Source organism: Pristiophorus japonicus, chromosome 3 (assembly GCF_044704955.1).
Source record: "Pristiophorus japonicus isolate sPriJap1 chromosome 3, sPriJap1.hap1, whole genome shotgun sequence".
Taxonomy (NCBI): Eukaryota; Metazoa; Chordata; class Chondrichthyes; family Pristiophoridae; genus Pristiophorus; species Pristiophorus japonicus.
Window position 1 is genome coordinate 111,075,460 of NC_091979.1, and position 27,024 is coordinate 111,102,483.

Genomic DNA, 27,024 nt, shown 5'->3' on the forward strand with positions numbered 1-27,024 from the left:
GAACTCCGAAATTAGCGCATGCTCACTGTTCACCAGTTCGCGCCATCGGAACCGAGCGATCGGGCTGTGTTTCTAGCCGGGGATTTTAGCCGGGTACACACAGACAACGATGAAGCGGTTGACGTTGAAAAAGCTGGAAAGTTCCTTGCAGCAAGTCGATACTTTTGCGCAGCCGAAGCTCTTTTTAGAGCAGTATCCCACAAGCCCGCATATAGCAGGTAAACACTGTGAAAGATGCTCATCAGGACGACGTTTACTTTAAAGTATGTGAAGATTATGTCATTGATCATCTTGGCCAGGGGCTCAGCACCATGCAGTAAGGTTACCTCCTGAGCCTTTAGAGATTTAAAAACATAAGAAAAAGGAGCAGGAGCAGGAGTAGGACATTCGGCCCCTCGAGCCTGCTCCGCCATTCAATGAGATCATGACTAATCTACCTCAACTCCACTTTCCTGCGCTATCCCCATACCCCTTGATTCCATTAATATGCAAAAATCTATCGATCTCGGTCTTGAATATACTCAAAGACTGAGCCTCCACAGCCCTCTAGGGTAGAGAATTCCAAAGATTCACCACCCTCTGAGTGCAGAAATTTCTCCTCATTTCAGTCCTAAATGGCTGACCCTTATTCTGAGACTGTGATCCCTGGTTCTAGACGACTCAAGCCAGGAGGAACATCCTCTCTGCATCTACCCTGTCAAGCCCTGTAAGAATGTTGCATATTTCAATGAGATCACCTCTCATTCTTCTAAACTAGAGAATTTAGGCCTAGTCTACTCAATCTCTCCTCACAGGACAATCGCTCCCATCCCAGGAATCAGTCTGGTTATCCTTTGTTGCACTCCCTCTATGGCAAGTATATCCTTCCTTTGGTAAGGAGACCAAAACAGGACACAATATGCCAGGTGTGGTCTCACCATGGCCTTATATAATTGCAGTAAAACATCTTTACTCTTGTACTCAAAAATCCTTTTGTAGTAAAGGCAAACCTTGCTTGCTGTACCTGCATGTTAACTTTCAACGATTTGTGTGCAAGGACACCCAGGTGCCTCTGAACACTAACATTTCCCAATCTCTGAGAGAAAATGTTTAATTTTAGTTAGCTAAACGGTGAAGGAAACACACTGGAGCTCAGCCATGGTTTTGCACCAGATACTCGATTTGATTTTCTTTTAATCTTTATTCCTGAATCTATTTTAAATCCACACATTTTTTCCTTGGTAGTGAGTTACACTGCTGACCACTCAACTTCCCCTCTTTGCCCCCATGCTAGCTGCCATTATTAATCACTTCTTTTCCTGCAACATGGCCTTTCCACCATCTCCCCATCCATCCCCAACAACATCTTGTGTTTATATAGTGTGCCTTTACTGTAGAAAAACATCCCAAAGTGCCTCACAGAGACATGACAAAAATGGTAAGCAGCAGAGGGAGCTGAATGGATAATCACTATCTTGGTGACAAATAATTTTTTTTTAAGAAATTGCATTCATATAGCGCTTAGCACATCCTTGGGATGTCCCAACTAATTTCATAGCCAATTTTACTTATCAAATAGTAGTTACTGATTTAATATAGGCAAAAAAAGTTCATGAGGTTCTTGCATTTGTTGTTAGAAGTGAGGTTGGAAGGGATGGGAAGAGGGGTTAAGGAGATGGTTGGAAGTGGTGAAAAGAAGCCAGGAGTTAGCTTTGCTCTCCAAGATGATCCCTGATTTTTTTGGCAGAGGGGAGCATACCCAGTAGATCTGGTGATGGATAGCTGATCCAGATTGTTTGCACCCTTTGGATTTGAAGGCGGAAGGAGGAAGGAAGGATCAGGTTGGTAATGGGTAAACAACTGGGATGGGAGACAGTAAAGGCTTTGCTGTGGACAACTGCTTTAAAGGTGAAGGAGAGGGAATGGTTGGGCACTTTGGCAGCTGCAGCAGTATTGTGGCAAATGGAGGGCCAAAAGCAATTGGAAGTTTGAAAATGCCATTGTAAGTGACTTGGAATTTTTTTTTCCAGTAGCAGATGTAGGGTGAATCCAGAATCCATTTGAGGAGCAGAGTATCAGACAGTGAGCTAGTGCCAGTTTTCCAGTGAAATCAGAGAACTGAGGAACAGGGTGTTGACTGTGAACTAGCAGGTTGATCCTGTGGTCCAGCTCACTGCCCATTTCTCTCAAAACTCTCTTTGAATCCCTGCAGTCTAACTTCCATTAGACTCAATGCAAAGACAGCCCAGGCCAAAGTAACAAATTACAAGTAACTTTGGGACTGACCATTGTGCATTATCCCTCCTCAACATCTCTACTGCACTTGATACGGTAGACCAAGCCATCATCTCTTGTCCAGCTCTTGTACATCTGGATCTGCCTTTCCCTGGTTCCATTCCTATCATCCAAATGTAGCCAGTGAATCTCCAGAAATGGCTTCTCTTTTTGCCTGCCCTGTCACCTCTGGTGTCCACCGATGATCTATTTTAGGACCCCACCACTTCCTCATCTGCACATTACCCCTCAGCAACATTATTTGCATGCACTATTAGTTTTCGTATGCATGTTGACAACACCCAGCTCTACCTCTGCCCCCTCTTTTGATGCTACAATCACCTTTGTGCTATCAGATTGCCCATCTGGCATCAAGTCATGGAAAAGTCGCAACCTCCTACACGACGAAAGCCATAATTTTAAGCCTCCACGATAAACTCTGCTCCCTTGCCACCAATGCTATCTCTGTTGCTTAAACAACAATCAGTGCAAAACCTTGGTGTTCTGCTCAACCCAGTGGTTAGACTCAAACCCCACATCCTATCAATCACCATGGCCATATATTTCCATCTCTGCAAGATCGCTCACCTCAATCCCTCTGCTATTGTAACGTATATGCATGCTTTTGTCACCTCTGGATTCTTCCTCAAATGCTGTCTTTGCTGGTCTCCCATCCATTAACTCCAACTTCAAAATGCAGCTATCCGTATCCTTCCCTGCATCAAGTGCCACTCATCCATTAGTCCCATCCTCACTGACCTATATTGGCTTCCTGTTCCCCAGTGTACTAAATTTAAACACCTTCAAATCACTCCATGGCTTTGACTGCTCCCTCCCAATCTCTACAACCTCCAACAGCTTTGTATCCCCTCCTGCACTTTTCAGTCCTCTGACTGGGCCCTTTTGTGAACCCCAACCCTTTCATATCACCATTGATGATCAAGCCTTCAGCTGCTCAGCCCTGCTCTCGAACTTCCTCCCTAAACCCTTCTCTTGCCTCTTTTTTCCCCCCCTTTTTAAAAACCTGCTCAAAACCCAAGTTTTCAGTCAACCCTCAAAATATCTTCTTTCATAGCTCAGCATTCCTATCCGATCAATTTCCATTTGTAATGCACCTATTTTTCTACATTAACGATATAAGTTATCAGAACCCAAACATTATAGTCTCCACCTGCAAGATAGCGTTACTAAATGTAACACTGCTACCTATCCATTGCTTTGAATTATATTGTGATCAGATCTCCCAGAAATTGGGTATGTGCCTCAAACAGCATAGGACTTCATGAAATATAGTTCTTTCTACCTATTCCAGATGCTACCTGCCAGGCTGCCAGTTTAACAGTTCTAAGACCTGGACAGACTCTGGGCAGAAAGATGTCTCAATTGCCTCAAGCTCTCAAACAGTCTTATCTATCTAATCGTAGCCAGAGCATCACCAGCAATGGCTTCTCTTCCTGCTTGTGCATCATTACCTCTGGTGACCCCAAGGATCTGTCCTTGGACCCCTCCTATTTCACATCTACATATTGCCCCTTGGCGACATTATCCAAAAACACAGCATCAGCTTCCACATATATGCTGATGACACCCAGCTCTACCTCACCACCACTTCTCTCGACCCCTCCACGGTCTCTAAATTGTCACACTGCTTGTTGGACATATAGTTCTGCATGAGCAGAAATTTTCTCCAATTTCGCTATTGTTTTCGGTCCCTGCCACAAACTCCGTTCCCTAGCCACTGATTCCATCCCTCTCCCCAACTTCTGTCTGAGGCTGAACCACACTGTTCGCAACCTTTGCATATTTGATCCTGAAATTAGCTTTTGACCACATATCCGTAGCATAACTGAGACCGCCAATTTCCACTTCTGTAACATCACCCATCTCCGCCCTTGCCTCAGCTCATCCGCTGCTGAAACCTTCATCCATGCCTTTGTTACCTCTAGACTTGACTATTCCAACGCGCTCCTGGCTGGCCTCCCACATTCTATCTTGCGTAAACTTGACATGATCTAGAACTCGGTTGCCCGTGTTCTAACTCGCACCAAATCCCGCTCACCCATCATTCATCATCATCATCATAGGCAGTCCCTCGTATCGAGGATGTCTTGCTTCCACACCACAAAGGGATAAGTTCACAGGTGTTTCAATGAAGGACCTAATATTCTATGTCCCGAACTACATGTTGAAGGGTGGAAGATGCCTGTGCGTGGATTTTTTTAATGTGTGGTGACCGTTGCACACCAGCCACCACACGGGCTTGACAGCTAGGTCTTGGTCCAGTGGCAAGGATTAACCAAGACGACTGGAAACCAGCCCTGCTGTACAGACCTAGTGCGCACACATATTGCAGTGTGGGCTGGCCCGAGCTGCCCTTGGGCCCTCGCCTCTTCTGGGCCCCAAACTCACGCCTCTCCTGGGCCCCGATCACATCACTCTGCAATCACTCGCCGCTCCTTCGCCCCGACCTCGCTGCTCCTTCGCCCCGACCTCGCTGCTCCTGCTGTACCTGTCCATGCTCCAATCAGCAAACTGGATCTTGGTGACGTCCAATCCAGTCGTCCTCTTCACAGCCGTCTGCCTCCTGAATCAGCTTGCACTGCTCCTGTGAAAGCCCCGACCTGCTGATGGTCCTTGCAGGTCGGTGCCGCCACGCCGAATTCAGCACTGAAAGTACCATACTACCAGAGGATTCCTGCCTATCATTACCGACTGCAAAAGTTTCTACAAGTATATAAAAATATAAAGATTAGTGAAGACAAATGTAGGTCCTTTGCAGTCAGAAACGGAGAATTTATAATGGGGAACAAGGAAATGGCAGAACAATTAAATAAATACTTTGGTTTGTCTTCACAGAAGAGGACACAAATAATGTCCCAGAAATGCAAGGGAACCAAGGGTCTAGTGAGCAAGAGGAATTAAAGGAAATTATTATTAGCAAAAAAATAGTACTGGAGAAACTAATGGGACTGAAAGCTGATAAATCCCCAGGGCCTGATAATCTGCATCCCAGAGTACTAAAAGAGGTAGCCAGGGAAATAGTGAATGCATTGGTTGTAATCTTCCAAAATTCTATAGATTATGGAACAGTTCCTGCAGATTGGAGGGTGGCAAATGTAACCCCACTATTTAAAAAAGGAGGGAGAGCGAAAACAGGGAACTACAGACCGGTTAGCCTAACATCAGGAGTAGGGAAAATGCTAGTCTATTATAAAGGATGTGATAACAGGACACTTGGATAATATCAACGGGATTAGACAAAGTCAACATGGATTTATGAAAGGAAACTCATGTTTGACAAACTTACTGGAGTTTTTTGAGGATGTAACTGATAGAATAGATAAAGGAGAACCAGTGGATGTAGTGCATTTGAATTTTCAGAAGGCCTTTGATAAAGTCCCACATAAGAGGTTATTGTGCAAAATTAAAGCACATAGGATTGGGGGTAATATACTGGCATGGATTGAAAATTGGTTACCTGACAGGAAACAGAGAGTAGGAATAAACGGTTCTTTTTCGGGGTGGCGGGCAGTGACTAGGGGGGTACCACAGGGATCAGTGCTTGGGCCCCAGCTATTCACAATATATATAAATGATTTGGATGAGGGAACCAAATGTACTATTTCTAAGTTTGCTGACGACACAAAACTAGGTGGGATTGTGCATTGTGAGGAGGGTGCAAAGACACTGCAAGGCGATTTAGATAGGTTGAGTGAGTGGGCAAACACATGGCAGATGCAGTATAACGTGGATAAATGCAAAGTTATCCACTTTGGTAGCAAAAACATAATGATAGCTTGGGAAATGTCATAGAAACATAGAAAATAGGTGCAGGAGCAGGCCATTCAGCCCTTCGAGCCTGCACCACCATTCAATATGATCATGGCTGATCATGCAACTTCAGTACCCCACTCCTGCCTTCTCCCCATACCCTCTGATCCCTTTATCTGTAAGTGCCACATCTAACTCCCTTTTGAATATATCCAACAAACTGGACTTAACAACTTTCTGTGGTAGAGAATTATCACAACTCTCTGGGTAAAAAAGTTTCTCCTCATCTCAGTCCTTAATGGCTTACCCCTTATCCTGAGACTGTGACCCCTGGTTCTGGACTTCCCCAACATCGAGAACATTCTTCCTGCATCTCACCTGTCCAATCCCGTCAGAATTTAAATGCTTCTATGAAATCCCCTCTCATTCTTCTAAATTCCAGTGAATATAAGCCTAGTCGATCCAGTCTTTCTTCATATGTCAGTCCTGCCATCCCGGGAATCAGTCAGTCGCTGCAATCCCTCAATAGCAAGAATGTCCTTCCTCAGATTAGGAGACCAAAACTGCACACAATACTCAAGGTGTGGTCTCACCAAGGCCCTGCACAACTGCAGCATGACCTCCCTGCTCCTATACTCAAATCCTCTTGCTATGAAGGCCAACATGCCATTTGCTTTCTTTACTGCCTGCTGTACCTGCATCCCTACTTTCAATGACTGATGTACCATGACACCCAGGTCTCGTTGCACCTCCCCTTTTACAAATCTGTCACCATTCAGATAATCTGCCTTCCTGTTTTTGCCACCAAAGTGGATAACCTCACACTTATCCACATTATACTGCATTTGGCATGCCTTTGCCCACTCACCTAACCTGTCCAAGTCACCTTGCAGCCTCTTAGCATCCTCCTCACAGCTCACACTGCCACCCAGCTTAGTATCATCTGCAAACTTAGAGATATTACATTCAATTCCTTCGTCTAAATCATTAATATATACTGTAAATAGCTGGGGTCCCAGCACTGAACCTTGCGGTACGCCACTAGTCACTACCTGCCATTCTGAAAAGGACCCGTTTATTCCCACTCTTTGCTTCCTGTCTGCCAACCAGTTCTCTATCCACGTCAGTACATTACCGCCAATCCCATGTGCCTTAATTTTACACGTTAATCTCTTGTGTGGGACCTTGTCAAAAGCCTTTTGAAAGTCCAAATACACCACATCCACTGGTTCACCCTTATCCACTCTACTAGTTACATCTTCAATGTACAAAGGGATTTGGGTGTCCTTGTACACCAGTCATTGAAAGCAAACATGCAGGTGCAGCAAGCAGTTAGGAAGGCAAATGGAATGTTGGCCTTCATTGCAAGAGGATTTGAGTACAGGAGCAAGGATGTCTTACTACAGTTATACCGGGCCTTGGTGAGACCACATCTGGACTATTGTGTGCAGTTTTGATCTCCTTACCTAGGAAAGGATATACTTGCCATAGAGGGAGTGCAGCGAAGGTTCACCGGACTGATTCCTGGGATGGCAGGACTGTCTTATGAGGATAGATTGGGTCGACTAGGCCTGTATTCACTAGAGTTCAGAAGAATGAGAGGGGATCTCATTGAAACGTATAAAATTCTGACGGGGTTCGACAGACTGGATGCGGGGAGGATGTTTCCCCTGGCTGGGAAGTCTAGAACAAGGGGTCACAGTCTCAGGATACGGGGTAGGAAATTTAGGACTGAGATGAGGAGAAATTTCTTCACTCAGAGGGTGGTGAACCTGTGGAATTCTCTACCACAGAAGGCTGTGAAGGCCAAGTCACTGAATATATTTAAGAAGGAGATAGATAGATTGCTAGACACAAAAGGCATCAAGGGGTATGGGGAGAAAGCGGGAATATGGTGTTGAGATAAAGGATCAGCCATGATCATATTGAATGGCGGTACGGGCTCGAAGGGCTGAATGGTTAACTACTGCTCTTATTTTGTATGTTTCTATGTATTATCCCTGTGCTCGCTGACCTACATTGGCTCCCAGTTAAGCAACACCTCCATAGTCTTGCCCCTCGTATTTATCTCCTCCAGTCCTACAAACCACCCCCACCTCTCCTCCCCTGCCACACACACACCCCCCCCCCCCCCCCGCCAGAGATATCTGCGCTCTGCTAATTCTGCTCTCTTGTGCATCCCTGATTATAATCACTCAACCATTGATGGCTGTGCCTTCTGTTGCCTGGGCCCTAAGCTCTGAAATTCCCTGCCTAAACCTCTCCACCTCTCTTTCTTCCTTTAAGATGCTCCTTATAATCTCCCTCTTTGACCAAGCTTTTGGTTACTTGTCCTCAGTTCTCCTTATGTGGCTCCGTGTCAAATCTTTAGTCTCTTAATACTCCTGTGAAGCGCCTTGGGACGTTTTTCTATGTTAAAGGCGAAGTTGTTGTTGTGACAAAAGAACAAAATCTGAAGCCAGTTGGGAGTGTGGGAATAATCTTTAAAATGGCAGTTAATGAGCAAGAAATGGTAAGTGACATGATTGATCCTCTGCAGAAAAATCCATGAAAGCCAACTCAAATTCATGCATCTCATACACCAAGCAAACTATAAATATTTACCACTCCACTACCCACCTACACATATTCTGGCCATCCGCTCACATTTAGCCTTTCCAGATGGTGGTCCAGAAGACCACAAGGACAATGACCAGCCTCTCCATTTCACTTAGTGGAGAGTGAGGACATCCTCCAAAGTATAAGCCAGCACAGTTCTTGCCATGAATTGTAATAATTTGCATTCTCTTTCCTGATCATGGAATGTGTAGCTCTCCACAAAACAACTGTGGCTGAACATCTATGGAAATCTAAATGAATGTTCCGCCTCAGCTTCACAGTAGAGATATCCTTAGAAGCACACTTAGCACAATTCCCACCCTCCCAAAAAAAATAACCAAAACCACCATCTAAAACCAAGAAGCTTATGATAACAAGTCAACATGACCACCTGTATGCAAAGTGACCCTGCTTCTCAACATTACTGAACTGAACCCGTGTAATCAAGGACAAGCTAATTAATCAACCCTTGAACTCACCATGTTCCCAGCAAAACTATTCTAAGAAATCCTTCATATTAGCATGTCTCCCACAAGTATAGTTTAATCAAAATGTACAATGGCCTTATAAAATGTGAAAGCAAATTTTAAACTATCATGAAGTGCTTTCAGATGATGAATTACAAAGGAATTCACTTCATGTTATCTGCTGCACTCTATTGTCCAGTGGAAGTATGTTCTTACTGTATTATGAATGACATACTATTAATAAAGTGAATGTTAATGATCTCTCATTTTAGCACATATGCTGTATACAATACACACGACATTTGATGACATTGAGAATAAGCTGGTTGCAGATCTGGGGTGTGGATGTGGAGTTCTAAGCATCGGAGCAGCCATGCTAGATGCAGGGTATGTGGATTGCAAAATGCAGTAGTCAAGCATTTACATTTTTATTCTAGTAAAATAAAAAACTTGTCATGTACTCAACTTCACACATTTTGCTTAAAAACTTGCTGTAACATTGTGGTCGTGACCATTTTCATTCTGCAGCTATTTTAATTCACTGAATGCAAAGTAATTCCAATTTTCAAATATGGAAACATTAGCGTACATTTTCTGGAAGGTGTGACTTCTTTCTTCTAGTTAAATGACCTTACCTTGGCAGTGCTAATACAGGCTGTGATCCATTCTTTCTGGAATTTAATTACTATTGCTCTGGCTTGGATTTAAAATAACTTGCACTTATTTATATAACATCCTAACACATTCTCACACTGTCCCAAAGAGCTTTGCAACTAATTACTTCTTTCAGGTGCAGTAACTGATGTTGGTAAATGCAACAGCCAATTTGTACACAGCAATGTCCCATTAATAAGTGAAATGAAATGAACGACCAGTTTTTTTTGGATGATGTTGGCCAGGGCATCAGAAGAACTTCCTGCTTTTCTGAACAGATAGGACCTCAGTTTAACATTTCATATGAAAGATGCCACTTCTGACAATACAGCACTCCATCAGTACTGCACCAAAGTGTGAACACAGATTGGGTGCTCAAATCCTTCTACCCAAGAGGTGAGAATGCTACCAAATGAGCGAAGCTCTTCGAAAGAGCCGACGCAGACATGATGGGCCTTCTGTGCTGTATTATTCTATGATTCTGTACTGCGGGATGGCAACCCAGACTTAATAGTATCATAGACAGTTCAGTCTAGCTGGGGATGGTTATTTAAGATTTTAGCTGGCACATATGTTGTAAACATACATTCTTGCAGTAATAATGCTACTCCAAAGACAAGAGCAGTTTTATAAAGGACGCGACTGCTGCCAATGAACCGGAAGCGGTTTGTGCATGCGTGCTGCCGGTTCATCACGGTTCATTAAAAAAACATTTTTAAAGCTGGGAAGGGAGATGGGTTGTTGAGAAAACCGGGGACATTTAAAAAAGCTGTGAAGGAAGCGGGCTGGTGAGAAAGCCGAGAACATTTTTTAAAGCCGTGAAGGGAGCGGGCTGGTGAGAAAGCTGGGAACATTTAAAAAAGCCTGGGAGGGAGAGGGCTGGTCAGAAAACTGGGAAGGGAGCGAGCTGGTGAAGAAGCCGGAGCTTCTCAGATCCTCCGTCTGTTGTGGTAAACGTTATTTTTAAAATTTGGGATCTGACAGTTATTACCAGAATGCTTCTGCGTAGCTTCCGGTTCATTGGCAGGAGTCACTCCGTTTTATAAAACACTGAAGATTGAAACACTTATCATATTTTCTTAGTTTACTTTGTTTCTAGCTCGTTCATCTACAGTGGTTTGTGCTTGTTTCGGATTCTACTTTCTCTGCTGCTGTTTACCTTCCCCATCATTGCTATTAATTATTAAACTTATTCTGAACCTCTATTGGAAATGGAATGGGCAGAGAAAACACTAGCTTTAGTTTCGCTGGGAGGAAAAGGGGATTAAGAGGACTTGTCTAAGTTTCCAGCCAAATGTTTTAGCTTTTGGCATGTTAAGCAGCATCAAACAAGCAATCTCCAGAAGTTCCTTTCCGTGGGTTTAATACCCAACTGCATCTGCTGTTCAGGGTTAATGTAACATATACATCTTCCACAAAAAATTAAGGTTGTTATCTGCTTCAAAGCACACTTCCATAGATCACCTGGAGAAGCCATTTTGCTGCTGGTTAAACTTTGATAAATAGTGTAATTTCAAACTGTGCAGACAAACCCAAGTATAATGAAGAATACAACCTTGGAGGATAAGCTTACACCACTATACAAAGGGCCCGAACTTGGTGGCCTTACCGCTGGCTGCCGCTGACCGCCACCGAGTTTTTTCGGCGGTCTTCCCACGGTGACAGATTCCTCTAGGTCTGCTGCCGTTGGGAGAGGAGTACTGCTGGGAACCACCCGCTGACAGCCGCTAGCGCGCAAGTCGCGTAAGTCCTCCCACCCGCCAAGCTGGCAGATTCTTCCGGGCGGAAGTCGGCGGTAGCAGTGGGAAGGACCGCCGTGTGGAGGCAGGTCTAACCCCAACGGTAAGTAAGAAGACCTGCAAAAAAAGGTTTGTGAACTTCTTTTATTTTTTTTTCAACGATTTATGTGAATAGGGTCCCCTGAAGGTTTTCCATTGTTTTATTTTTATTTTTAGCTGTTTCCCCCCCCCCCCCCCCGGGGCCTGACTCAATCCTCGGTGGCACTTTGGCGAGGATTGCACTTGCTGCCGAGATTGGGAGCTCCCGCTCAGATTTACTGCGTAAGTCGCGTTTTTTTGCCGCCGGGTGATACTGGCATATCTTTTTGAGGAATTTCCCTTGCAAAGTACCGCCAGGTCACTCGGCAGTCCTTTCGGTGGGCCTTGCCTTTGACCAAGTTCTGGCGCAAAGTACCCAACCGCAGCAACTAAGGATCAGCACAGAAGAAAGATTCCTCTCTAATTGGGTTGTTTTCATCTTTTGCAGATTATGCGTGGGATTTGATATTGATGAAGATGCGCTTGACATATTTAACAGAAATGCAGAGGAATTTGAATTGGCCAATGTCGATATGGTTCAGTGTGATATCTGTTCTGTAACGACTGGCAAATTATCAAAGAAATTTGACACTATAATAATGAATCCACCATTTGGGACAAAGCACAATAAAGGTAGATTGAATATTTGGCTTTATAGTGTGTACTTTTGAAATTTGTTTAAGCAGAGAGGTTGAAAGTATTTTCTCCATGATTTGAATGATTCACAGTTGAAAGTATATTCCAGCAGAAGTTTAAATAACTATGCTGCAATACATTCCTTAAGCTGTATACAGCCTTAGCATTAGATATTCAGGCACCTCTCAGGCTGTACTTTAGTATACATTTACAAATCAATTTAATCAACATCTCTTTCATACTGCATCATCTCCAGAACATAAATTGTGTAACTACCAACAACAACAACTTTTATTGATATTGCGCCTTTAACGTAGTGAAACGTCCCAAGGTACTTCACAGGGTATTATGAGATGCAAAATTTGACACCGTGCCACATAAGGAGAAATGAGGGCAGGTGACCAAAAGCTTGGTCAAAGAGGTAGGTTTTAAGGAGCGTCTTAAAGGAAGATAGAGAGGCAGAGAGGTTTAGGCAGGGAATTCCAGAGCTTAGGGCCCAGGCAACAGAAGGCACGCCCACCAATCATTGAGCAATTATAATCAGGGATGCTCAAGAGGGCAGAATTAGAGAAGCGCAGATATTTTTTCTCGGCAATAGAAGGTATAGCCACCAGCGGTTGAGCTCAAGAGGGCAGAATTAGAGGAGAGGTGGTGGGGGGGGTGTTGTGGGGCTGAAGGAGGTTACAGAGATAGGGAGGGGCGAGGCCATGGAGGGATTTGAAAACTAGGATGAGAATTTTGACGTTGAGGCTTTGCTTAACCGGGAGCCAATGTAGGTCAGCGAGCACAGGAGTGATGGGTGAGCAGGACTTGGTGTGAGTTAGGACATGGGCAGCCGAGTTTTGGATCACCTCAAGTTTACTAGATGTCAATGCCTCCCTCATGTTTCACACAGTCATGTTTAGTTAATAGATAGTACATGATAAACTGGAAGAGAAGTGGCAGGAAACGAGTCTGAAAATAATTCCCAAACATAAGTCACTAATAAATTTCAATTGTGCCTCGTACAGTAAACTCTCGTTTACCCGGATAAGAATGTAACGGAAAACCCGCCGTAACGGAATTTAAAATATTGCAAGATTTGGCAACTAAACAAAAATTAGAGGATCATTAGCTACATAATAAATACAAGCAGCAGTGAACATTATTACTTGCTTTAAGCTATGCAAACTATACATTGTACTTACCTTCTTCCTGAATCATGATTAGCCACCCAGCACTCCATGAGGCAGATCTTCCGGTCTTTCACGTTCCATTTTCTGTCCCGGAGGGGTGGCAATGACGGCGGTGAGGTCTCCTGGGTGGGCGTCAGCCTCCAGCGCCCCAAGGGGGTCTCCGGAGCCAGTTTTGCGGCTGCGCTGAGCGGTACCACCCGGAACAGCTGCAGCGGTGTGCAATGCCCCTGGTTGCCACACCGGTCCGCTTTTTGAGTCCCGCTCGACCTGTACGCCCTGCAGTGACCGCCTGTAAATATGGGCGGTCCAACCTATACCGATTGCAGGGAGGTAAGTAATGCCGTCCTAAGGTTAACGTGATTGTTTTTTCTTTTAATTTTTTTTGTGATTTATGTAAACTCACCCTATCGGAAAATTCATTTACCCGGAGTTGCCGAATCCCCAAACTATCCGGGTAAACGAGAGCTTACTGTATATAGCAACGGCTTAAGCTGGAGACCAGTTAGCATGGTAAATTTGTACTGTCCTTTCACCTCCAGGACCTGGATTCAAAACCACCCAAGACTGACGAAATTAAAATAGGACTCTTGCATGTTGCAAAGAGATGTGTAAAAGGAGTTTGAATAGTGGAATACTGTAGACAGAGAGGGAGCGGTATAATTTCAATAAAATTTAAAAGACAGATTAATACATTTTTACCATTGCATTTTTAAAACATGGGGCTAGAATTTTGGCTTTTAGCGATTTTGCCTGTTTTTCGGCGATAATTGCGGCAATTTTTTTTTAAAGCACTGGGGGTACCATTACCGCCGGACCTTGCAAACTTTGGCAAACAGTGAATAGCGATAAATCTGGCATTGCACAACAGAATTTGTGCACCAGAGCCAAAATTTGCGATTGAAAACAAAATCGTACATTCTGTGCATGCGCATTTTTTTTCTGTTTTTTTTTCCCCTTTTTTTTCTTCCCACGCTTCTGGTCAACTGTCAGCGATCGCCCGCGCATGCGCAGTACACCCAGGGCTGAATCAGCCAATTTTAGATTGCAGTCACAATGGAAGGAGATGGAAGCAGGCAAAGAGCGAGGAAGTTTAGTAATGGGGCCAACGAGGCCCTTGTCACTGCTGTGGAGAGGAGATGGGGGAATTTAAATAGGAGGGGTGCAAGTAAACCCCTCCCAGTGGTTTTTCAGCATATTTGGACCAGCATCGCTGAGGAGGTGTCTTGTATTGACGACATCAGAAGGACCCATACCCAGTGCCGCAAGAGATTCAACGACCATAGCAGGATTGTCAGAGTAAGTAATATTTTTATTGATGAACTCCTTCATTACTTAAATTATAAATCTGACACATGTTGGTATAGGTAGGATTAGTGTTGCACCTTATTTTCCATGAATGATCGTTACACATTTTTTTGAGATCTTAAAAGATGTTTCTGCACTTCCTTATGAACCACGTGCAACTTCCAGGGCCATTAAACAGAGGGCTGTATTAAATGCATATGGTATGGTACAAGTGCTTTGATGGCTATCTGTGTGTGCCACAAGAGCAGATGGGCCCTCTGGTAACCATTCCCATTGTCATCTTTGCAGGGAAAGATGTCCCACAACTGCCGGGAGCAGCGATGGACAGGCGGCGGTCCACCGAGAACCATGCCTCTGATAGATCTGGAGGAGTGAGTGTGAGTGTTCGGTCTCTGGGAGGGCAATTGCCCATGTGGGTACTGAACCCCCAGTCAAAAGTGAGGGTAAGCCCTGCAAAATCCCCGGGCTGGGTTGGGGCAATGTGATGTAGGGATTGTGGACTAGGGTTCGGACATTGTGATGTAGTGCCATTGTGATGTAGTGTGGACTAGGTTTGGGGCAATGTCATGTAGTGTCTGTGGACTAGAGTTGGGGCAATGTGATGCAGTGTCTCTGGGCTACATATAATGGAGGAGCAGCGGTCCTTCAAATGAGCCTGTGTTATGTGACCTTACTCATGTCATGCTGCCCCCTCCCCTGCTGCTAACCACTCATCTGATGTTTTCTATTTCCAGATGAGTCGCATGCGCCACATCCTCCATCAGCCCATCATGTGGGAATGGAGGAGGCGGGAGGTGAGGCCGAGGAACTTCCACAAGAGGAGCATACCGATCAACCTATTCCGGGGAGGGTGGGGGGGCCGGTGCTCTCGACACCTCCTTTTGCTCCTGCCAGCAGCTCATCCGAGGAACAAACTTTCTCTGGCATTGAGCCATCCGAGGCCCCGAGTACAAGTGATGTGCAGCAACGCACTACTGTGGTTGAATCCCGTATGCTGTCTTTCTGGAGGGTGAGTCAGCAAAGCCGGTCTGCTGACAGGCAGATGCATACCTGGACATGGTGAGATTGTTCAGGGAGAGCGTCCAGCTCACCCAACAGCTTCTAGAGGTCATGGGTAGGATTCCCGCAAGCATTGTGGCACTATCCGCGAACATGACGGAGATCGGGTCGCAGATTGTCAGTGCGAGCCGTGAAACCACCGAAGCGGTCAATGCCCACGCGCAATTGATGGTCTCCATCTTTGACACTACAGTCTCCAGCCCGACATCACCTGTGAGTGGCGAGGCCGAGCAAGAGGTTCATCACTCAGAAGTCAGGCCTTCCATACCCCGACCTTCTCCAGTGGATCCACACATGGCGTCTCCATTGTTTCTCCCCCTAATACAGCAGGACTCTAGCCGCCTTACTGCACAACATCTTGGTGTCACCTTGAGCATGGTCATGACGCAAGGGAGGGGATTTAGGGTGAGGGGGGCAGGGAAGGAGGGGCCGGAGGTAAAAGACGTTCGGTGCAGGGGTTGTTGTTTTGTTGCTGTTGCTGTTTTATAAAAGTTTTTAAAGTTTCCCAATTCACAATAATGTTTAATACATTTTATTCCAGTTTTGAAATGTTTAATAAATCTTATTCATGTTACAATGTTTAATAAATTTTTATTCAAGTTGCTGGATGTTTAATAAATTCTTTTGTTCACTTTAACCATTCCTGTGTAGTGTCTCATTTGCAGAATAAGAGGGGGAATAGTCAACATGGTGGGATAGAGTGGCCAGGCAACGGTCAATCGTGCTGTTCAAGCAAAGTGTTGAATCATGAGCTGCTGACGTAAGGCTTTGCAGTGGCAAAAGCTCCACGAGGCCTCCTCTGTGGTGGTGGTGGCATGGGTTCCTTGCTAGGCTCCTTGTCCTCCTCCACATCCTCCTTCTCATCGTCGTCCTCCTCCTCCCCTCTCTCCTGAGGTGGTGCTGCAGTCCCCAGTGGCAAATCCTGTTCCCTCATGATGGCCAAGTTGTATAGAATGCAGCTCACCACAATGAAACATAGAAAATAGATGCAGGAGTAGGCCATTCGGCCCTTCGAGCCTGCACTGCCATTCAATGAGTTCATGGCTGAACATGCAATTTCAGTACCCCATTCCTGCTTTCTCGCCATATCCCTTGATCGCCCTAGTAGTAAGGACTATACCTAACTCCTTTTTGAATATATTTAGTGAATTGGCCTCAACAACTTTCTGTGGTAGAGAATTTCACAGGTTCACCAGTCTCTGGGTGAAGAAGTTTCTCCTCATCTCGGTCCTAAATGGCTTACCCCTTATCCTTAGACTGTGACCCCTGACTTCCCCAACATTAGGAACATTGTTCCTGCATCAAACCTGTCTAAACCCGTCAGAATTTTAAACATTTCTATGAGATCCCCTCTCATTCTTCTGAACTCCAGTGAATACAAGCCCAGTTGATCAAGTCTTTCTTGATATGTCAGTCCCGCCATCCCGGGAATCAGTCTGGTGAACCTTCGCTGCAATCCCTTAATAGCAAGAATGTCCTTCCTCAAGTTAGGAGACCGAAACTGTACACAATACTCCAGGTGTGGCCTCACGAAGGCCCTGTACAACTGTAGTAACACCTCCCTGCCCCTGTACTCAAATCCCCTCGCTATGAAGGCCAACATGCCATTTGCTTTCTTAACCGCCTGCTGTGTACCTGCATGCCAACCATCAATGACTGATGTACCATGACACCCAGGTCTTGTTGCACCTCCCCTTTTCCTAATCTGTCACCATTCAGATAATAGTCTGTCTCTCTGTTTTTACCACCAAAGAACTCAAGAGACCTGCCATGGGAAGTATTGCAGGCAGCCTCCAGAGTGATCCAGGCATCGGAAGCGCTGTTTGAGCACTTCAATTGTCTTTTCGACGATGTTACATGTGGATATATGGCTATCATTATAGCAATGCTCAGCTTCTGTCTGAGGGTTCCGAAGCGGGCCGTGAGCCAGGTGGCGAGGCCATAACCTTTGTCCCCCAGTATCCAGCTCTGGCCTTGTGGCTGACGCTCGAACAGGCATGAGACACTGCTCTCACGCAAGATGAAAGCATCATGGATGCTCCCTGGATGTTGGGCATTTACTGCCATGTGCTGAGTATGGTCGCAGATGATCAGTACGTTCCTGGAGTGGAATCCATTTCGGTTTCGGTAAACCTCTGGATCGAGTAAAGGTGCTCACAGGGCGATACAAGTACAGTCAATGGCAGCCCGAACCTTGGGGAAGCCAGCAATTCATCCAAAACCTATAGCCCTCTCATTCTGTGCCTCCTTGGTCATTGGGAACGTTATGAAATCCATCCTGTGTGCGTACAGTGCAGTAGTCACCTGGCAAATGCAGCAATGTGTAGCATACTGCGAGATGAAGCATATTTCCCCTGTTGATACCTCAATGGAGCCGGAGGCATAGAAGGCAAGTGCTGCAGTCACCGCCACCTTGACGGGCAGTGCAGTCCTGTTGCCGCTGGTAGGCTGTAGGTCTGCCTTTATGAGCTGGTTAGCTCTGTCAGCATTTCTTTTTGGAAATACAGCCTTCTAACGCACTGTGCCTCAGAGAGCTGCAGGTATGAGTGCTGTTGCCTGTAAATTCGTGGGGGGACGGGGGGGGTAAGTCCTCCTCCCTACATGTCTGGGAGCTCTTGGATTACGCTCAAAATGCTCATCAATAAGCCTTCTTCCAGCTCGACGCTGCATAGAAAAAGCAGCCAGGAATAATGACTGACATAGTATAGCCCCTATTTTTTTAAATGTCCTTAAATATACTTTAAAATGAACTATAAACTCACATAAAACTTCACTGTGTAAAACGCAGCCTTTCTTCTCCAAATCCTTTTATGCACTGAACTGCTCCGTTTTCAAGTTAGTGCTGGGGTCCAACTGTTTTTTACGGGCAGATGATAAAACGGTCAATATCGCCGAATTTTCTGCCAGGGTCAATAGCGCAGCGTTGCATGCCAATTGATGTCACCAAACGCTTAGAAAATCGGGTGGGCGATAAGTTTTAGCGCCAGTGCAAAACCAATGCTGTATTTCCGCCCGGGCGCAAAATGTCCGACTCGTTTAGCGCCACCAAAAAAAAAATTCTGCTTCGCCCAGGCAGAAAAACGGTCGTAAATTTGTCGAAATTCTAGCCCATGGTCTCCAAGTTTCTTCATAAGTACCTTAGTTTCAATTTTTTATGGTCAATGTCATGTTGTATACACTATAGAATTCTCAGTGAGCCCCACTGCAAATTAAAAACTAATTGTATAAAAGAATTTTCATTTATATTGTGTCTTTCATTACCTCAGGATGCCCCAAATATTAGACCATGAAGTACTTTTGAAGTCTAGTCACTGTTGTAATGTAGGAAACGTGGCAGCCAATTTGCGCACAGCTAGGTCCCACAAACAATGAGATACATAACCAGATAATCTACTTTTTATCAGCGATGTTGGTTGAGGGACATATGTTGATCAGGACCAGAACTCCCCTACTCTTTGAACAGTGCCATTGTACCTTTTATACCCACCTGTATGGGCAGATGGGACCTCGGTTTAATGGCACCTCCGACAGTTCAGCACTCCCTCAGTACTGCACTGAAGTGTCAGCTGAGTGTACTTAAGTTTAGTCAAAATAAATCCCTTCTGCATTGAGCAATGAAAAAATGCATAACAGACTGACATAGTAATACTGTGGCAGATGCTTTCTTTCAGATAAGTTAAACCGAGGCCCATCTTCTCTCTTGGATAAACGTAACAGATCCCATCATAGGCAGTCCCTCGAAATCGAGGAAGACTTGCTTCCACTTCAAAAATGAGTTCTCGGGTGACTGAACAGTCCAATACGGGAATTACAGCCTCTATCACAGGTGGGACAGTCGTTGAAGGAAAGGGTGGGTGGGGAGTCTGGTTTGCCACACGCTCCTTCCGCTGCCTGTGTTTGTTTTCTGCATGCTCTCGGCGACGAGTCTCTAGGTGTTCAGCGTCCTCCCGGATGCTCCTCCTCCATTTAGGGCGGTCTTGGGCCAGGGGTTCCCAGGTATCAGTGGGGATGTTGCACTTTATCAAGGAAGCTTTGAGTGTGTCCTTGAAACGTTTCCTCTGCCCACATGGGGCTTGCTTGTGGTGTAGGAGTTCCGAATAGAGCGCTTGCTTTGGGAATCTTGTGTCGGGCATGCGGATGATGTGGCCTGCCCAACGGAGCTGGTCGAGTGTGGTCAGTGCTTCGATGTTGGGGATGTTGGCCTGATCAAGAACACCAACGTTGTTGCGTCTGTCCTCCCAGGGATTTGCAGGATCTTGCGGAGACCTCGTTGCTGGTATTTCTCCAGCGATTTGAGGTATCTTCTGTATATGGTACACGTCTCTGAGCCATACCGAGGGCGGGTATCACTATAGCCCTGTAGACCATAAGCTTTGTGCCAGATTTGAAGGCCTGATTTTCGAACACACTCCAGGGGACAGAATCCGCACAGAGACTCCAGGAAGAGCTCCTCAGCCACAGGGAGTAGACTGTTGAGGATTCTAGTGATGACTTTCCCAGTGGTCGACAACAGGGAGATTCCTCTGTAGTTGCCGCAGTCGGACTTGTCCCCTTTTTTTAAAGATGGTCACAATTACTGCATCTCTGAGATCTCCCTGCATGTTCTCCTCCTTCCATGGCACTATTCAAAGGAGTTCTCACACTATGTTGGCCAACATTTATCCTTTAATCAACACCTTCAAGAACAATTAGCTGGTCACATCACATTGCTGTTTGGGGACCTTGTTGTGCACAGTTGAAAGCCACATTTGCCTATGTAACATTGAATACACTGCAAAAGTAATTCATTGGCTGTGACGTGCTTTGGGATGTTCTGAAGATGTGAAAGTTGGTATATGAACGTAATGTTCTTTCTCAACTGAACAACCCAGTTGTCATGTAGAAACCTAAATAGTGAATACTGTCTAGCCTATTTGCCCTCGGTGGTATCAAACATAATCCTCTTCTCACCCAACATCCACAATTACACCCAGGCCACAGGAAATCAATCAGAAGTGGGAACCCAGGACCATAGAAGCCAATTGCAATGCTGCTACTGCCATTCAGCTGACAGCTAACTCAGATCCAGCATCAAACCTGAATCTTCCGAGATTGCAGCTATTAATTCCCTTTACCAACTGAGCCCTTGAGAGAGCTGGATTTTGGTGAAGATGTGTAATTTTATTAAACTGAAAATTAAGTCCTACACCAATATAATTTAGACATGTGAAATAAATCTTCATCTGATCTCATTGAAGCAATAACCAAATAAATAGCTTGAATCCTCAAAATATATAAAGTTCTCTATTTCAGAAGTAACTAATTTAATCATGTTTTCCTCAAAAGGTATGGACATGACATTCCTCAAAACTGCTTTAGATATGGCCAGAACAGCTGTGTATTCCCTCCACAAAACATCAACCAGAGATGTAAGTGAATTTCCTTTATTTTTCTGCAGCCAAAGGACCTACTTTACAGATGGGTATCAGATTGATCATTTGTCTCGAAGCAAACATTTATCAAATACCTTTGACCCATTACTGGATGCAGTACATTTTAGTGTTTACGCTAGTTGCTTTTCTAATATAAAAGTGCCCACTTTCCCACCTTTAAAGAAAGGACCAATGATTTTAATTTAAACTGCATTTATCTCCTGCATGTTAATTGCCAGGGAAATGTTTAAGGTTTATGGCGCGACTTCTCCAAGCTACTTAAGTAGTAATATTGAGTGTACAGCATAGAAACAGGTCATTCGGTCCATCTGGTCTCTGTCAGTGTTTATGCTCCACCCTACTTCATCTAACCCTATCAGCAACAACCATCGACCGCCTCAGAAATGGTCATGGAAGATGCTGCCACCTTCTCCATAGGTGGAAGATTAAAGCATCCCCATCATGCGACTGTGGAGCTCCTAATCAGACCCTGGAACACATCATTGAGCACTGCCCTCAGAGGAAATTTGCAGGCAGCATACAAGATGGCAGGCTATTACACCAGAAGCTTTGGCCTGGATATCCAACTTAGATTATTGACATTTGATTTGCTTTGCTACGACCATATAAAAGAGGTATATCTTTCTACTCCTTTCTCCCACATGTATTTATCTAGCTTCCCCATAAATGCATCTTTACTATTTGCCTCAACTATTCCTTGTGGCTGTGCGTCCCACATTCTTTGAGTAAAGAAGTTTCTCCTGAATTCCCCATATAATTTATTAGTGGCTATCTTTTATATTTATGACCTCTAGTTTTGGACTCAAAACATTTTTGTACACCTTTCCATTATCTGAAGACCTTTGGCCTCTTTTCTAAAGCCTTTCCTGATCAGTATGTCCTCTCAGTTCTGGTATCATTCCTGTGTCTTTTTTGCATATTCTCCATTGCCTCAATATCTTTTTTATAATATGGAGACCAGGACTGTGCACAGTGCTCCAACTATGACCTAACCAAGTTCATTTGCCCAAATACATTTTCTTTCCCCTCTATTACCTCACCCAACATGTTTCATGTGAGCTCATCTGACTATTCTTCCGGAGGCAGAATTCATGTAGTCAAGTCATCGTCAACTGACTATCACTGTACCACCCTGCATGGCAAATGTCAGTCATAAACTATTAAAAGGAGGGACCGTGGCTATTTTCACTTCCTCACCTCCCCAAACTAGAAGTGTGTCACCAGCTAAGATCATAAATCTTAGCATAGATTAGTGATTGAACTTAAGAAGTAGGAGCAGGAGTAGGCCACTTGGCCCCTCGAGCCTGCTCTGATCGTGGACTCAGCTCCACTTCTCTGCCCGCTCCCCATAACCCTTTATTCCCTTATCGCTCAAAAACCTGTCTATCTCCGCCTTAAATATATTCAATGACCCAGCCTCCACAGCTCTCTGGGGCAGAGAATTCCAGATTTACAGCCCTGAGAGAAGAAATTCCTCATCTTGGTTTTAAATGGGTGGCCCCTTATTCTGAGACTATGTCCCCTAGTTTTAGTTTTCCCTATGTGGAAATGTCCTCTCTGCATCCACCTTGTCAAGCCCACGCAATATCTAATATGTTTCGATAAGATCACCTCTCATTCTTCTGAACTCCAATGAGTATAGGCCCAACCTATCTTCTTAAGTCAACCTCCTCCTCTCTGGAATCAACCCAGTGAGCCTTTTTTGAACAGCCTCCAATGCAAGTATATCCTTCCTTAAATACGGAGACCAAAACTGTACGCAGTACTCTAGGTGTGGCCTCACCATTACCCTGTACAGTTGTAGGACTTCTCTGCTTTTATACTGCATCCCTCTTGCAATACAGACCAACATTCCATTTGCCTTCCTGATTACTTGCTGTACCCGCATAACGTTTTGTGTTTCATGCATGAGGACCCCCAGGTCTCTCTGTACTGCAGCACTTTTGCAATTTTTCTCCATTTAAATTATAATTTGCTTTTCTATATTTTTTTTCTGCCGAAGTGGATAACCTCACATTTTCCCACATTATACTCCATTGCCAATTCTTTTCCCACTCACTTAGCCTGTCTATATCCCTTTGCAGATTTTTTGTGTCCCATTGAATGTAGGACATTTCTGATCTTAAAAAGAGAAAATGCTGGAAATGCTCGGGTCAGGCAGCATCTGTGGAGAGAGAAAGAGAGTTAATGTTTCAGGTTGCTGACCTTTCATCATTTTGGATCAGCATTTTAGATGGTGTGTTTACCCATGGGGAAGCCTTATTAGTTTACACAAATAAATGTTTAAAAGTAATTTGTTACAGCAAATAACATGGCAGACTGGTCACGAAAGTAAAAGCCCATGGGATCCAAGGCAAAGTGGCACGTTTGATCCAGAATTGGCTGAGGCAGGAAGTAATAGTTGACGGGTGTTTTTCTGACTGAAAAGCTGTTTCCAGTGGAGTTCCGCAGGGCTCAGTACTAGGTCGCTTGCATTTTGTGGTACAGGTGTGACATCCGAAATCCGGAAACCTCAAGACCAAGGTCATTCCAGGTATTTCCAGATTTTGGAATGTCTTTGCCTGGGCCGAGGAAGGTAGGTAGGGGAGGGGTCAGTTGAGAGGCCGATTGGGCCACGGCATGGTCGGGGGGATTTCGGAACATTTTCCAGAGGACCCCGCCACGGATTGGCCTGGTGTCCGGAACATTCCGGATTTCGATTTTGGATGTCGCACATGTATATATCAGTGATTTAGACTTGAATGTAAGGAGTATGATTAAGAAGTTTGCAGATGATACAAACATTGGCTGTGTGGTTGATAATGAAGAAGAAAGCTGTCGACTGCAGGAAGACATCAATGAACTGGTCATGTGTGGTGGAACAGTGGCAAATGGAATTCAATCCTAAGTGAGGTAATGTATTTGGGGAGGGTTAACAAGGCATGGGAATACACATTAAATGGTAAGACACTCAGAAGTATAGAGGAACAAAGAGACCTTGGAATGCATGTCCACAGCTTCTTGAAGGTAGCAGACCAGGTAGATAAAGTGATTATGCCTCAGCTAGTAAAGTACAAGAGCAAGGAGGTTATGCTTGAACTATTAAACAATAGTTAAGCCACAGCTAGAGTACTGCATGCAATTCTGGTCACATTACAGGAAAGATGTGATTGGACTAAAGACGGTACAGAGATTTATGAGGTTGTTGGCTGGACTGGAAAATTTTAGCTATGAGGAAAGATTGGATAGGCTGGGTTTGTTTTCCTTGGAACCCAGGCGGAGGGGAGACCTCATTGAGGTGTATACAATTATGAGGGGCCAAAATAGAGTGGATAAGAAAGACCTATTTCCCTTAGCAGAGGGGTCAACAACCGGGTGGCACAGATTTAAAGTAATTGGTGGGAGGTTTAGAAGGGATTTGGGGAGAAATGTTTTCAGCCAGGTGGTGGGGGTCTGGAATTCATTGCCTTGACAGGGTGTTAAAGGCAGAAACCCACACCTCATTTAAAAAGTATTTGGATGTGCACTTGGAAGTGCCATAACCTACAAGGCTATGGACCAAGATCTGGATAGCTCTGGTGGCTGGTGTGAACATGACTGTCCAAAATGGCCTCCTTCCATGCTGTAAATTTCTGTGACCACTCTTTCCTTCTCATGTCACTGTGCAATGTACAAGAGGGATAATTTCCACATCATTGCTATCTGGAACTCTAGCTAGAAACTGCTGCAGCTCATGTGATGTCCACCACTCAACTGATCTGACATGCTGGCAACCTCAAACATGAACGGCCACTTAAACTATCGCATATAGAGCTGCACCCCAGTATAAAATCAATACCTTTAAGAAGGAACAACATTTTGAACACTTATCTTAAGTAAAATACAGACTAGTAATCCCTGTAACAATTGGTGCAAATTCATAAAATAAATAAGCTAAGTTTTTTTTGTAACAAAAAAGGAATGTTCAGTTTCAGATGTGCTTTCTAAAACTTCATCTCTTTTGTAGTATGTTCAGAAGAAAGCTGATGAATGGAAGGTAAAGATGGAAGTAATTGCTGGTAAGATATACTAGTTTACACAAGAAACAATTTAACTTTGTATTTCGCACACGGTCAATAAATAGCTCCTATGTCGACTTAAAGCCAGTTTATTGCAAAAAGAGTCAAGGAACAAAGTGGTTTATACATTTTACAAAATACTTGGTCAAACACTAGAGTAACAAAAAAAAATGTATTTGGTCATTATCACATTGCTGTTTATGGGAGTTAGCTGCCGCATTTCCCACAGTACAACAGTGACTACACGCAAAGTACTTAATTGGCTGTAAAGCACTTTGAGACATCTGGTGGTCATGAAAGGCGCTACATAAATGCAAGTCTTTCTAGCAATATCCTGCTGAGATTTGAGGGGGTCAATCTACATTAATTGGTGCACAAAGACTAGAGATCAGCTTTGTAAATTCTCTACTTGGTTACCTGAATCCATATTGCTGAATTAGTCCCTTTCAATTAAATTTCACCTCCAACGGGAAGCAATGCAGCATAAACCTTTTATGTACAAAGAAACCATTAACCCAGGTCAGGTACCGAGAATGTGGATTTCTAAATTTAAAATGTTCTTTTCTAAACAGAGCTTAGGTATGACCTACCAGCATCATACAAATTCCACAAGAGGAAATCGGTAAGCCAGTTCACATTCCTATGTACATGTTAAATGAATTACTGATGGAAAAAATCCCCTCTCTGCTCAAGTCTTGACTGCAGGGAAAAAAGTTGGAGCCTTAACATGGGAGTCAATGAAGCAAGGTAGCTTTTAATCTAGTCAGTGTTATTGCTATCTATCCTTAATCACTATGTTCTGCAGGAGACAGCCATGAGTTCCTCAGCTTCTGTGCTCCGAGAATAATTTAAAGAACAAAACCAACCCAACATAAACTAAATTGTGACAATCTACTTTTTCAAGAGTCATATTTGCAATTTAGTCTCAACCACACTAAGCTCTGATCCAGATGGTGAGTTGTCAAATTCTCCATACTTGTCCATAAATCTTTATAAAATCAAAAATTACAGCACAAGAGCATGCCACATGACTTGGACACCTGCACTAGCTCTTCAACTGGGGTGACTTAATCCAACCCCTGCATCATTAACCACTTGTGGCAAGCCACCATTTGTAATTCCTGCACATCTCAATGTGGGAGGTGCAAGATTCCATAAAGCACATTTAGACATTTATGAAAATATTGTCTGATCCAATTATGTATGGTCCTTTACTGTACATCACCTGTAAGCCAACTTATGCAAGATCAGTATCAACCTCTGAAATATGTAGAGTTGTGATGTTTTATTAAAGAATTTGCAGACTATTTACAGTACAGTATTTTGAAGACTCAAATTAATCTGTCAAACTTCAACATACAGTATTTTATTTAATCTCAGCAGCCAAGTCTTTTGTACTTAATCTGCACAAGGAAATTAATACACTGCAAATACACCAAAGTCAGTCAAATGTTTTAACAGAAGTAAAATGTTTTTAAAAAAACATCTACACATGCAATGAAGGCATCTCCAAACATACAGCAGTTCACACTTGTTTTTTCCCCATTTTAGATCGACATTGAAGTGGACTTCGTACGGTTCTCGTTTAAATAAATTCCATCCCGCCAGATGATGTTCAATGAAGGCAATGTTGAGATTATATCACAATTAAATGTAGTAGTTAAAACTCTGGATAGGGCCGTATGGTCATTTTGTTCTGTTTACAGGCCACAAATTGAGTCTCACTGATCACCAGATTGACCTGTTTTCAGTTGTTTCGCTGCTGGCTCATCTACAGATCCAGTTTCTTCAAGTGTTCTCTTCTTTGGACTTGTAGCAGC

The 27,024-nt window shown here is 44.1% G+C and overlaps 2 protein-coding genes and 1 long non-coding RNA gene across 10 annotated transcripts in view; 2 read left to right on the top strand and 1 right to left on the bottom strand.

Annotated features, from left to right (window-relative positions):
- The first annotated feature begins 3 nt into the window (after positions 1-3).
- On the top strand, positions 4-26,875 carry mettl5 (methyltransferase 5, N6-adenosine). 3 transcript variants are annotated; one of them, XM_070875694.1, is made up of 7 exons: positions 68-218; positions 9,362-9,476; positions 12,009-12,193; positions 21,061-21,143; positions 25,153-25,204; positions 25,777-25,826; positions 26,756-26,875. In XM_070875694.1, exons 1-7 carry the CDS (start codon positions 110-112, stop codon positions 26,795-26,797), a joined length of 636 nt encoding a protein of 211 aa, XP_070731795.1. In that variant the 5' UTR covers positions 68-109; the 3' UTR covers positions 26,798-26,875. The 3 variants fall into 3 exon arrangements, with proteins under 3 accessions (XP_070731796.1, XP_070731795.1, XP_070731797.1); XM_070875695.1 differs by lacking the exon at positions 9,362-9,476 and having other exon boundaries at positions 4-218; XM_070875696.1 differs by lacking the exon at positions 25,777-25,826.
- Positions 12,250-16,134, top strand: LOC139258033 (uncharacterized). The gene is made up of 3 exons (XR_011592363.1): positions 12,250-14,667; positions 14,965-15,053; positions 15,411-16,134. It is a non-coding gene; the product is annotated as an uncharacterized lncRNA (long non-coding RNA).
- The window catches only part of ssb (small RNA binding exonuclease protection factor La), a 59,913-nt gene continuing 58,166 nt past the window's right edge, over positions 25,278-27,024 (bottom strand). For all 6 annotated transcript variants that reach the window (XM_070875689.1, XM_070875691.1, XM_070875690.1 and 3 more), the window contains one exon: positions 25,278-27,023. In XM_070875689.1, the coding sequence (XP_070731790.1) occupies positions 26,926-27,023 (98 nt within the window). In that variant the 3' untranslated portion in view covers positions 25,278-26,925. The remainder of the gene's footprint in view (position 27,024) is intronic.